Source organism: Hyla sarda, chromosome 6, assembly GCF_029499605.1.
Source record: "Hyla sarda isolate aHylSar1 chromosome 6, aHylSar1.hap1, whole genome shotgun sequence".
Lineage (NCBI taxonomy): Eukaryota > Metazoa > Chordata > Amphibia > Anura > Hylidae > Hyla > Hyla sarda.
Genome location: NC_079194.1, coordinates 264211041 through 264225652, shown reverse-complemented (window position 1 = coordinate 264225652; position 14612 = coordinate 264211041). Strand labels below are relative to the sequence as shown.

The 14612-nt window shown below is 42.4% G+C and overlaps 1 protein-coding gene across 3 annotated transcripts in view; it reads left to right on the top strand.

Annotated features, from left to right (window-relative positions):
- FKBP2 (FKBP prolyl isomerase 2) overlaps window positions 1–14173 on the top strand; it is a 132492-nt gene extending 118319 nt beyond the window's left edge. For all 3 annotated transcript variants that reach the window (XM_056527182.1, XM_056527181.1, XM_056527183.1), the window contains exon 6: window positions 14012–14173. In XM_056527182.1, coding sequence (XP_056383157.1) covers window positions 14012–14073 — 62 coding nt within the window. In that variant the 3' untranslated portion in view covers window positions 14074–14173. The remainder of the gene's footprint in view (window positions 1–14011) is intronic.
- The last annotated feature ends 439 nt before the right edge of the window (window positions 14174–14612 follow it).

Here is a 14612-nt window from a genome sequence, read left to right as displayed (position 1 = left end):
TACATTACATACACACATCATATATACACATGACACATACACCATACATATGCACACATTATACATACACCCGCCGCTGATACACCCCACATCATACACACATCACACATACACGGACACCATACACATATACACTTCATATATACACATGACACATACACCTTACATATGCACACATTATACATACACCCGCCACTGATACACCCCCCTAATCATACATTACATACATATACAACCACCCTTCCCGCCGCCTGCATGCTCGGCCTCCTCACCTGAGCCGGTGTGAGGTGAAATCCCCAGCCCGTGCAGTGCAGTCTCCTTCACACACGTCCTCTCTGTATTTTTCCCCGTGAATACTTGAAACCTCCCCGTGATAAATTAGGTCCTGTGTAGACAGAGCAAGGGGAAGGGAGAGGCTGTGTGTGGGGGAGGGAGGAGCTGTGTACATCCTCATTCTCCCCCTGTCTTCTTGTATTATGCAGAGCTGCGCTCTCCATCCTCCGGGAGGGGGGATGAGGGGACATGGCTTAATCATCTGCAGACGTGCGACCTCGGGTTCTGCCCTCGCTCCTGAGATCCCCTCACACCGGCTGGGGGGCTCTGAGCAGCGGCCCCCGGCTACTGAAATCAGCTGGGGGCCGCCACTGCCCCCTCCATATACTCTCAGCGCCGGTGTGAGGTGCAGACTTGCATCGGCTCCTGCACACCGGCATTAAAGAAAAATAAGGAAGAAGTCTGTCACTGCTAGCCCGATACAGGGCTAAATCTATGAACAATTCACCTGCCCGGCGGCTAAAACTACTTGTCCTGGGCGGCGGGCGATAGGATTTCCACATCCCTGACTCTATCCAGAGGAACCTCTTGATATTATGATGGGCAATATCTAATCATAGACATCAATATGGAATGCTAAATACACTCCCTGGCCCTTTCTAACCAACTACAAATCACATGACTCCAAGAATGAGCAAATCCATCTAAGGATCTAAACATGGAAGAACCTACACCCCATTCTGGACTATTTTAGATACATGATCTTGGTAAGACATTAAGACAAATAGCAGAGTTTTATGATCTTGCTAGACTATATTTTAGGAGGAAGAACTTGAAACAAGTTTCCTGTGTGGGAAATATACTTATAACACTTAGTTTGGCAAGTAGGAATTCTATCAATGTCTAAGCAATTATTTCATGCTTTGATAGATTGAGTCCTGATTCTTCTGCAGGTAGAATGAAGTCTCTGAGTTGATCGAACTTTGCCTTCCTAAAGTTCATTGTTTTTGTGGCCCCTCGAGAGATTCCCTTATTGAAGAACAAGTTATAATGTATTATATTATGATCACTATTTCCTAGGTATCCTTTTACTTGCACATTCATTACTCTGTCAGGTACGTTGGTTAATATTAAGTCTAGTAGGGCACCCCCTCTGGTAGGGCCCTGCACCATTTGGGACAGATAATTAGGAGGTCGGGATATGACAACAATATATGAGGACGGGATATGAAGTCAAAAGCTTCCTCCTTTTTTTCCTCCCCAACAAGGATTAGGAAGGAAAAACCGGGCAACGCCGGGTACTCAGCTAGTATATATATATATAAAACTCAACGTGTGTGTGCATAACGTCCAAACGGCTAAAGATATTAACATGAAACTTGGCACACATGTTACCTATATTTCAACAACAAACCTAGGATAGGTGATTTAACCCTTACTCACCCCCATTTGCCAGGGGGCGTGCTTTATGTTTAAAGTCCTATACAAGTCAATGGGAAATATATGTTACTGCATAACTTCCAAACGGCTGGAGATATTCCGATAATACTTGGTCACATGTTACTTATATGTCCACTTAAAATATCGGATAGTTAAACCCTTAACTACCCCCATTTGTGAGGGTCAGGGTTTTTGTTTAAAGCCCCATGCAAATCAATGGGAAATGTATGTTCCCACATAACTTCCGTTCGGCTGGAGATATTTCAATACCTGGTACACATATTACCGGTCAGGATAGGAGGTCGGAACATGAGGATGGGATATGAGGACGGGATAGGAGGACATGATATGAGGTTGAGATATGTTGACGGGATAGGAGGTCGGGATATGAGGATGGGATATGGGGTTGGGATATAACAATATATGAGGACGGGATATGAAGTCAAAAGCTTCCACCTTTGTTTATTTTCCTCCCCAACAAGGATTAGGAAGTAAAAACGGGGCAATGCCGGGTATTAAGCTAGTATATATATATATCTTGTCTCTACAAAATGCTGTTAGTCCAATAAAAATGGTATTGCAAGATACTGCAACATTTTTTGATTTGCATCTGCATCACTGGACTAATACGGCTAATCAAATTTACTATATCTATCTATCTATCATATATATGTAAAACTCAATGCGGGGAATTCATCAATATGTGTCTATTGTAGACACAGTTCTACCTCTTTACACTGCTTGTCTATTGTACACTCTTGCTCAGAATTTACTAAGGCTGTGCATGTCCTTTGATAAATCTTGTGCAAATATAGAATCGCCCCCCCTTGCTCCACCGTACACTCCTTCTCTACCTCACAGGAAAAGTGGATGTAGGGATTTTGTTCTATTGCTTTGAGGCAAGGATTCCATTGTGGTTTTTTGTCCATCATAAAAAAAAAAAAAACACAAGAAAAACTGTCCCAGCTTTTTCCTGCTTTTTGCCAGTTTTTCTTGTGTTTTTTTTTCTTGCATTTTTGCTGGTGTGTGGAAACCAAAAAATGTACTAACCTATATTTTTTTTTTCTTCGAAATTTAGATCCGTGAATGCAGAGGACTATGTCAGATTTTGTGAATTCCGATGATGAACAGCTTTTTTTTTTTAAATGTAAAAAAAAAAAAGGGTTAAAGAGGGCTGTGAGGGAGTGTTTTTTTTAAATAAAAAATGTTTTCAATGTGTTGTGTTTTTTTGTAATTGAATTTTCAGGCTTAGTAGTGGAAGGCGTCTTGTAGACATAATCTATTACTAGGCCGGGGCTTAGCGTTAACCCCCAATTATTACCCCGGTACCCACCGCCACAGGGGTTCCAGGAAGAGCAGGTACCAACAGGGCCAGAGCGTCCTGGGCCTAGGCGGTAACAGGCTAGTGTTACTTAGGCTGGGGAGGGCCAGTAACAATGGTCCTCGCCCACCCTGTTAACATCAGGCTGTTGCTACTATGTTGGTATCTGGCTGATACTGAAAAAATTAGGGAACCACACACTTTTTTATTTTTTTATTTATAAAAAAAAAAATTAAAAATACGCATAGGGTTCCCCCTATTTTCAGTATCAGCCAGATACCAACCAAGCAGCAACAGCCTGACATTACCAGGGGGGGCGAGGACCATTGTTAATTACTGGCCCTCGCCAACCTGTTACCGCCTAGGCCCAGGAGCGCCATTTTTGATGCTCAGGGCCTGTTGGTACCGGCTCTTCCTGGCATCCCTGTGGCGGTTGATACCAGGGTAATAATTGGGGGTTAGCGCTAGCTGAATTTTGGGCTAACGCTAAGCCCTGGCTTAGTAATGGATTCTGTCTATAAGACGGCTTCCACTACTAACCATGAAAATTCAATTAAAAAAAACAAGACACATTTAAAAAAACACTCCCCCCACAGCCCTCCTTAACCATTTTATTGAATAAAAAAAAAAACGCTGGTCATCGTTGCAGTCCACCGAATCTGATGTAGTCCTCCGCATTCACATATCTGAAATGAGAATAAAAGAAAAACAAGAAATATGGGTTCGTACTTATTTTCTTTGCTCTCCCCTGGAGAGAGCACACATAATGCAGCGTGTTGATAAACAGGGAGCCTCAAATTGTTGCTAAACTACAACTCACATCATGGGGGCTGTAGTTAACCAACAGCTGGAGTCTCCCTGTTTGGGAACACACTGCCAGAAAGGCTCTGTTCCCATTATGCAAAATGCATAATGTGAACAGAGATCTGTCTCTCTTCCCTTGGACTACTACTCTCATCATGGACAGACTCTGCCCATGATGGGAGTTGTAGTCCAGGGGCTGAGGTGCAGATCGCACCAGGTCACTCAGCAGAGACCCGCTGCTATCCGCATTTAAGTTAACAAGTCAGCGGTACATGTGGGCTACATCGCGCTGCCCGCCAACTTGTATATAAAGCTGTCATAATTCATAATCCCCGCCGGGAGAAGAGAGCTCTGATTGGTCAATAGCTATCCACCAATCAGAGCTCCAGTGTTACGGCGGCGATTATGAATTATGACAGTGTATATAGGAGCCGTCGGGGAGCGCGATGTAGACGCATGTAAGGCGTTAATTTAATTTAATAAATGCGGATCGCAACAAATCTCCAGAGAATGATCTGATGCGATCCGCATTTAAAGGGGTACTCCGCACCCCTAGTCATCTTATCCCCTATCCAAAGGATAGGGGATAAGATGTCAGATCGCTGGGGACCCCCTGGATCTCGGCTGCAGCACCCACCTATACGGCTTCCACCTCACACCGGCAATGCTGGAGGCTTTGGATCCCGACCACAATGGCGGAAGAGCGTGACGTCATGCCCCGCCCCCTCAATGCAAGTCTATGGGAGGGGGTGTGACAGACCTCCCATAGACTTGCATTGAGGGGGCGGGTCATCACTCTTCTGCAATTGTGGTCGGGATCCGAAGCCTCCAGCATTGCCGGTGTGAGGTGGAAGCTGTACAGGTGGGTGCTGCAGCCGAGATCCCGGGGGTCCCCAGCAGCGGGACCCCGGCGATCTGACATCTTATCCCCTATCCTTTGGATAGGGGATAAGATGTCAAGGGGTGCGGAGTACCCCTTTAAGTTAAAAAGCCGGCGGCACATGTGTCTACACTGCGCTCCTGTGCTTCTATATACACTGACATAATTCATAATCTCCGCCAGAACACGGGAGCTCTGATTGGAGAATAGTTATTGACCAATCAGAGCTCCCCTTTCCCGGCGGCGAAGATTATGAATTATGACAGTGTATATACAAGTCGCCAGGGCAGTGCATTGTAGACGCATGTACCGCCGGCTTGTTATCTTAATAAATGCGGATTGCAGCGGGTCTCTGCAGAATGACCCGATGCGATCTGCACCTCAGTCCCTGGACTACAACTCCCATCAGTTTGTCCATAATGGGAGTAGTAGTCCTAAAAGTCCCACAGCTGGGGGATGTTCTAGTGCCATCCCTCAGCAGCGCTGCTGTAATACAACTACTCCCATCATGGGACAGACTGTGCCCATGATGGAAGTTGTAGTCCAGGGGCTGAGGTGCAGATCGCACCGGGTCATTCTGCAGAGACCCGCTGTGATCCGCTTGTCATTTAACAAGCCGGGTGGTACATGCGGCTACATCGCGCTGCCCGCGGCTTCTATATACACTGACATAATTCATAATCGCCGCCGCTGGAACACGGGAGCTCTGATTTGAGAATACCTATTGACCAATCAGGTCTCCCAGCGGGGATTATGAATTATGTCAGTGTATATAGAAGCCGCGGGCAGCGCTATGTAGCCGCATGTACCGCCCGGCTTGCTAAGTTAAATGCTGATCGCAGCAGATCATTCTCTGGAGATCCGCTGCGATCCGCATTTATTAACTATCAGCACCAAACAAAAGAAGATACCAGCATACCAGATTATATTCAAAATGGTGAGAAAACTTTATTAACGTGAAATACATAAAAGATCACATAGATTAAAAAAAAGGTACTATGCAGAAGAGAGCTACAGAAAGAAGGTAGTGGTCATAATTCCAAGTTGGTGCAAGTATAATTAGCAGGAATACAGTTCATAAATAATATATTGCACCATGCCCATAAATGTATAAATATAATACAAGATTGTTACAAATGGTAATAAGTGGGGCCTATATAAAGTGCAGTTATATAATATTATTGCACACAGATATCACAAAAAGAGCATGGTAAAAGACAAGAAAACATGATACCTGCCATACACCAAAAGAGGAGAGCACTACCTACACCCCAATGCGCGTTTCGCGTATGGGCTTTGTCAGACGCCCCCTGACGCATCTGTATAGTACCTTTTTTAATCTATGTGATCTTTTATGTATTTCACGTTAATAAAGTTTTCTCACAATTTTGAATATAATCTGGTATGCTGGTATCTTCTTTTGTTTGGTGCTGATGTGCTATGGTTGGATCCAGTATACGCAATTGCCTGATAGGCAAATGTTTGTTCGGTGACAACAATTTATTAACTATACAAAGTGGCGCTACATGCGTCTACATTGCGGCTTCTATATACAGCTGTCATAATTCATAATCGCCGCCGCTGGGAGAGGGGAGCTCTGATTGGTCAATAGCTGTTCTCCAATCATAGCTCCCAGTGGGGATTATGAATTATGTCAGTGTATATAGAAGCCGCGGGCAACGTGATGTAGCCGCATGTACTGCCCGGCTTGTTAACTTACATGCAGATCGCAGCGGGTCTCTGCAGAATGACCCGCTGCGATCTGCACCTCAGCCCCTGGACTACAACTCCCATTAGTTTGTCCATAATGGGAGTAGTAGTCCTAAAAGTCCCACAGCTGGGGGATGTTCTAGTGCCATCCTTCAGCAGCGCTGCGGTACTACAACTACTCCCATCATGGGACAGACTCTGTCCCATGATAGGAGTAGTAGTCCAAGGGCAGATCAATGCAGTTCACTCTCCTGCGATCCACATTTATTAATGATACAAGCCGCTGACACATGTGGCTACACTGTGCTGCACACTCCTATGTACAGTTCTTATAATATATAATCCCCAGCCGGGAGAGGGGAGCTCTGATTGGTGAATAGCTATTGACCAATCGGAGCTCCCGTGTCCGGCGGCGGGGATAATGAATTATGACAGTGTATACAAGAGCCGGTGGCAGCGCAGTGTAGACGCATGTACCGCTGGATTTTACAGTTAATAAATGCGGATCGCAGCGGGTCTCTGGATAATGACCTGCTGCGATCTGCACCTCAACCCCTGGACTATAACTCCCATCATGGGCAGAGTCTGTCCATGATGGAAGTTGCAGTCCTTACTGTGTGAAAATAGACACTTTGGTACGTGTCCTCTGAGGTGGTGTATATTTGCGCAAAAAAATGAGACTTGCATTCTTTTTGTGCGTACCAAAAAAACCTGCAGTTGATAAATCCATGTCTATATGAAAAAGGGCTCTACGGTACACCCGAAGGGTGACAACTTTAGAAAAAATTCCACCAAAAAAGACGCACAAAAAGAACACAGAAAATATCATTGCGCAAGAAAATACACTTAAAATCTATATCTATACTCAACGTTTGTGTGTGTATGTATGTATGTATGTATGTTCCACAAAAACTTTCAAACGGCTAAAGATATTAACATGAAACTTGGCACACATGTTACTTATATGTCAACAACAAACATAGGGTAGGTGATTTAACCCTTACTCACCCCCATTTGCCAGGGGCGGGGTTTATGTTTAAAGTCCCATAAAAGTCTTTGGGAAATATATGTTACTGCATAACTTCCAAACGGCTGGATATATTTCGATAATACTTGGTCACATGTTACTTATATGTCCACTTAAAATATAGGATAGTTAATTTAACCCTTAACTACCCCCATTTGTGAGGGTCAGGGTTTTTGTTTAAAGTCCCATGCAAATCAAAGAGAAATGTATGTTCCCACATAACTTCTGTATGGCTGGAGATATTTCAATACCTGGTACACATATTACAGGTCGGGATATGAGGACAGATGGGAGCTCGAGATAGGAGATCAAGATAGGAGGACGGGATGGTCGAGATAGGAGGTCGAGTTAAGAGGTGGGGATAGGAAGACCGGGATAGGAGGTCGGGATACGAGGACGGGATAGGAGGTGGGGATAGGAGGTCGGGGTATGAGGACAAGATATGAGGTTGAGATATGATGACGGGATAGGAGGTTGGGATAGGAGGTCGGGATATGGGGTTGTTACATAGTTAGTACGGTCGAAAAAAGACACATGTCCATCAAGTTCAACCAGGGAATTAAGGGGTAGGGGTGTAGCGCGATATTGGGGAATGGATGAGATTTTATATTTCTTCATAAGCATTAATGTTATTTTGTTGCAGGAATGTATCTAATCCTGTTTTAAAGCTGTTAATTTTTCCTGCTGTGACCAGTTCCTGAGGTAGACAGTTCCATAAGTTCACAGTTCTCATGGTAAAGAAGGTGTGTCGCCCCTTGAGACTGAACTTTTTCTTCTCCAGACGGAGGGAGTGCCCCCTCGTCCTTTGGGGGGGTTTAACCTGGAACAGTTTTTCTCCATATTTTTTGTATGGGCCATTAATATACTTATATACGTATATCTCAACGTGTGTGTGTGCATGTATGTGTGCATGTGTGTATGTTCCAGCATCACGTCCAAACGGCTAAAGATATTAACATGAAACTTGGCACACATGTTACTTATATGTCAACAACAAACATAGGATAGGTGATTTAACCCTTACTCACCCCCATTTGCCAGGGGCGGGGTTTATGTTAAAAGTCCCATACAAGTCAATGGGAAATATATGTTACTGCATAACTTCCAAACGGCTTGAGATATTTCGATAATGCTTGGTCACATGTTACTTATATGTCCACTTAAAATATAGGATAGTTAATTTAACCCTTAACTACCCCCATTTGTCAAGGTCAGGATTTTTGTTTAAAGTCCCATGGAAATCAATGGGAAATGTATGTTCCCACATAACTTCCGTACGGCTGGATATATTTCAATAACTGGTACACATATTACGGGTCGGGATAGGAGGACAGGATAGGAAGTCGGGAAAGGAGGACGGGATAGGAGGTCTGGATATGATGACTGGATAGGAGATCGGGATATGACAACAATATATGAGGACGGGATATGAAGTCAAAAGCTTCCACCTTTGTTTATTTTCCTCCCCAACAAGGATTAGGAAGGAAAAACCGGGCAACGCCGGGTACTCAGCTAGTATATATATAAAACTCAACGTGTGTGTATGTATGTATGTGTGTATCATCCAAATGGCTAAAGATATTAACATGAAACTTGACACACGTTACTTATATGTCAACAACAAACATAGGATAGGTGATTTAACCCTTACCCCCATTTGCCAGTAGCGGGGTTTATGTTTAACTCCTTGGGGACGGAGCCCATTATAACCCTAGAGACGGGAGCATTTTTTGCAATTCTGACCACTGTCACTTTAAGCATTAATAACTCTGGGATGCTTTTAATTTTCATTCTGATTCCGAGATTGTTTTTTCGTGACATATTCTACTTCATGTTAGTGGTAAATTTTTGTCGATACTTGCATCATTTCCTGGTGAAAAATTCCAAAATTTCATGAAAAAATTGAAAATTTAGCATTTTTCTAACTTTGAAGCTCTCTGCTTGTAAGGAAAACAGACATTCCAAATAAATGATATATTGATTCACAAATACAATATGTTATGTTTGCATCATAAAGTTGACATGTTTTTACTTTTGGAAGACATCAGAGGGCTTCAAAGTTCAGCAGCGATTTTCCAATTTTTCACAAAATTTTCAAAATCTAAATTTTTAAGGACCAGTTCAGTTTTGAAGTTGATTTGAAGGGCCTTCATATTAGAAATACCCCATAAATTACACCATTATAAAAACTGCACCCCTCAAAGTATTCAAAATGATATTCAGAAAGTTTGTTAACCCTTTAGGTGTTTCACAGGAATAGCAGCAAAGTAAAGGAGAAAATTAAAAATCTTCATTTTTTACACTCGCATGTTCTTGTAGACCCAGTTTTTAATTTTTACAAGGGGTAATAGGAGAAAAAGCCCCCCAAAATTTGTACCCCAATTTCTCTCGAGTAAGGAAATACCTCATATGTGTATGTAAAGTGTTCGGTGGGCACAGAAGGGAAGGAGCGACAGTGGGATTTTGGAGAGTGAATTTTTTTGAAATGGATTTTGGGGAGCATGTCACATTTAGGAAGCCCCTATGGTGCCAGAACAGCAAAAAAAAAAAAAAAAAACACATGGCATACTATTTTGGAAACTACACCCCTCAAGGAACATAACAAGGGGTGCAGTGAGCCTTAACACCCAACAGGTGTTTGACGACTTTTCGTTAAAGTCGGATGTGTAAGTGTAAAAAAAGAAATCAATTTCACTAAAGTGCAGCCCCCCCCCCCCCCACCCCAAATTTACAATTTTTACAAAGGGTAATGGGAGAAATTGCACCACAAAATATATGCACCACTATACAGTGGTCTCCAAACTGTGACCCTCCAGATGTTGCAAAACTACAACTCTCAGCATGCCCAGGCAGCCTTTGGCTGTGTGGGCATGCTGGGAGTTGTAGTTTTGCAGCTTTTAGAAGGCCACAGAGTATATCACTTACCGTGATCTTCACTGCAGCCTTCTGCACGCCGCACTTTCCGGCTGCTCCAACTGCTGTCGGTGCCGCCGCTGGTCCAGGATGCCTCAAACGGTCCTGGTAAGCCGGACCATGCTCCCCCCTCGCCGCACGTGTTCCTCCCGCTCTGCACCGACTTCGATCGGTGGGCAGAGCGTGGGGAAATGAACTCTAACCCCGCCCACTGACCGACCAATGGCAGGGGATAGGAGGGGGTGGCAACACTGCCACCTTGCTCCTATCCTTTAGGATGGTCTGAGCTGTCTCTGACAGCTCCGATCATGCTTATTTTCCGGGAGATCGGGTCACCAGTGACCCGATTAGCCCGGATCGCGAGCAAATCGCTGGTCTGAATTGTACCCCATATGCTGATCGATATCAGCAGTCACCCTGGTCCGGTCACCCCGGTCCGGCACGCGGCGGGGACTGAAATTCCCACGGGCATATGGATACGCCCTTCGTCCTTAAGTACCAGGACGCAAGGGCGTATGCATATGCCCTTCATCCCCAACAGGTTAAAATAAAGGATAGTTAATTTAACCCTTAACTACTCCCATTTGTGAGCGTCAGGGTTTTTGTTTAACCCCTTAAGGACCGAGGGTTTTTCAGTTTTTGCATTTTCGTTTTCTCCTTGCCAATAAAAAATCATAACTCTTTCAATTTTGCACCTAAAAATCCATATGATGGCTTATTTTTTGCGGCACCATTTCTACTTTGTCATGACATCAGTCATTTTGCCCAAAAATCTACGGCGAAACGGAAAAAAAAATCATTGTGAGACAAAATTGAAGAAAAAATGCAGTTTTGTACATTTTGGGGGCTTCTGTTTCTACGTAGTGCATTTTTCGGTAAAAATTACACCTTATGTTTATTCTGTAGGTCCATACAATTATAATGATACCCTACTTATATACGTTTGATTTTGTCATACTTCTGGAAAAAATCATAACTACATGCAGGAAAATTAATACGTTTCAAATTGTCATCTTCTGACAATATATATCTATCCATACATACACACATATATATCTATCCATACACACACATATATATATATATATATATATATATATATATATACACATATATATCTATCTATCCATACACACATATATATATATCTATCTATCCATACACACATATATATATATCTATCTATCCATACACACATATGTATCTATCTATCCATACACACATATACATCTATCTATCCATACACACATATACATCTATCTATCCATACACACATATACATCTATCTATCCATACACACATATCTATCTATCTATCCATACACACATATCTATCTATCTATCCATACACACATATCTATCTATCTATCCATACACACATATCTATCTATCTATCCATACACACATATCTATCTATCTATCCATACACACATATCTATCTATCTATCTATCTATCCATCCATACACACATATCTATCTATCCATACACACATATCTATCTATCTATCCATACACACATATCTATCGATCTATCTATCCATACACACACACATCTATCGATCTATCTATCCATACACACACACACACACATCTATCTATCCATACACACACACACATCTATCTATCTATCTATCCATACACACACACACATCTATCTATCTATCCATACACACACACACATCTATCGATCTATCTATCCATACACACACACACACACATCTATCTATCCATACACACACACACATCTATCTATCTATCTATCCATACACACACACACATCTATCTATCTATCCATACACACACACACATCTATCTATCTATCTATCCATACACACACACATATCTATCTATCTATCCATACACACACACATATCTATCTATCTATCCATACACACACACACTACATACATTCTGTACATACATTCTCCGTTTAGGGATCCCCTGTATGGCCAGCGCTCTCCTTCCTCGTCATCACGTCGTCGCGTACGTGCGTCGGTGTGCGTAACAACATGATGGCGGCGACTGAGAGAGAGGATACCCGGCCGGCAGCAGAGACGTTCCGGAGCGACGGGGACACGGCGCCAGCGATGGAGCGACATCCAGGGCAGCGGTGATGGGTCCGGAGCGGCGGGGACATCTGGAGGTCCGCAGGTTGAAGACCACAATTGGGTTCAAAATCTTTATTTTTTTGAGATAGGTGTGTGTGTGTGTGTGGGTATGCATGGATAGATATGTGTGTGTGTGTGTGTGTGTGTGTGCATGGATAGATATGTGTGTGTGTGTATGCATGGATAGATATGTGTGTGTGTGTGTGTGTGCATGGATAGATGTGTGTGTGTATGTATGGATAGATATGTGTGTGTATGTATGTATGGATAGATATGTGTGTGTATGTATGTATGGATAGATTGTGTGTGTGTATGCATGGATAGATATGTGTGTGTGTGTGTATGGATAGAAATGTGTGTGTGTGTGTATGGATAGAAGTGTGTGTGTGTGTGTGTGTATGGATAGAAGTGTGTGTGTGTGTGTGTGTGTGTGTATGGATAGAAATGTGTGTTTATGTATGGATAGAAATGTGTGTGTGTATGCATGGATAGGTGTGTGTGTGTGTGTGTGTGTGTGTGTGCATGTATGGATAGGTGTGTGTATGTATGGATAGAAATGTGTGTGTGTGTGTGTGTATGCATGGATGGATAGATGTGTGTATGTATGTATGGATAGATGTGTGTGTGTGTATGTATGGATAGGTGTGTGTGTGTATATGTATGGATAGATATGTATGGATAGAAATGTGTGTGTGTGTGTGTGTGTGTGTGTGTGTGTGTGTGTATGTGTGTATGTATGGATAGAAATGTGTGCGTGTGTATGGATAGAAATGTGTGTGTGTATGTATGGATAGAAATGTGTGTGTATGTATGGAGATATATATTATTAATTTAATATAAAATATAAATAATATATTATATTTCATATAAAATATAATATAAATATAATATATGATGTATCCAGGTGGGTGCTCAGTCCTGTGTTAGACTTGACCAATAAGTCCCAAGCAATGCAATTTCCAAAATAACAGGGCTGCACTCCAGCAATCCAAGGAAAAAGTGTTTTTTATTCACCCAAAGTGAAGAGCAACGTTTCAACCTACTCAATGAGAAGCATGTGTATATATATGTGTATATATATATATATATATATATATATATATATATATATATATATATATATATATGTGTGTGAGAGACTGACTGACTGACTGACTGACTGACTCACTCACTCACTCTCATACAAAACGTATGGGGAAAACTGTTCCAGGTTAAAGCCCTCAAAGGAGGCCACAAGCAGTCTTTAACATAAAACTGTGACTTTATGGAACAGTCTACTTCAGGAAAAGTTGAAAGTTTCAAAACCGTGTTAGATACATTCCTACAACAAAATAACATTAATGCAGAAGTATAAAATCTCCTCCCATCCCCTTCCCTTCAATTCCTTGGTTGAACTTGATGGATGTATACTGCATCTTTGAATGTCATGATGATATATGACGACGCTTCCTCCATATAAAGACTGACACAAGTTAAATAAATTATTGGTCAATGTAAATTTTGTACATTGTGCTAATATTTGTGATTCTATTTCAGGAGGAGCTACTCTGATTTTCGAGGTGGAACTGCTAAAGATTGAAAGAAGATCGGAATTGTAGATGGGGCTATGGGACAAGCTTGTTTCTCCATTTAGGGCCCTGTATGTTGGGAAAGTGGCATCTTACACACTGCTCAATAAACACAAACACACCATTTTGACCACCTTGTTTCTTCTTAGAAGATTATTTTTTTTTTTTTGCAGGAGAAGGACCAATAAACCTAAGATGTTTACAGCAGATGATAGATAAGTGAGATAAAGGGGGGATTGTAGGGGCAGACATTTTCATATTTGCTGTAACTAATCTCACTGAAGAACATAAGGCTGGGTTTACGCTGTGGATGTTGATATTCCCTGGGAAGCACTAGGACCACACGGACTGCTTTGCTGTCCCCATAGATTAGATGGCTGTGCATTTCAGAGGAAGGTAATGCAATCCACGCGGTCCTAGCGCCGCTCACAGATCTCACAAGATTCTGCAGTGTGAACCTGGCCTAACAGTAAGACAGGATGTGTTGCTTACATGTGACAATAGATTGCATTCTACAGCTTGGATGTGGACATGATTTTAGGGTACCTATCTACTCTCCATGAAAAGTT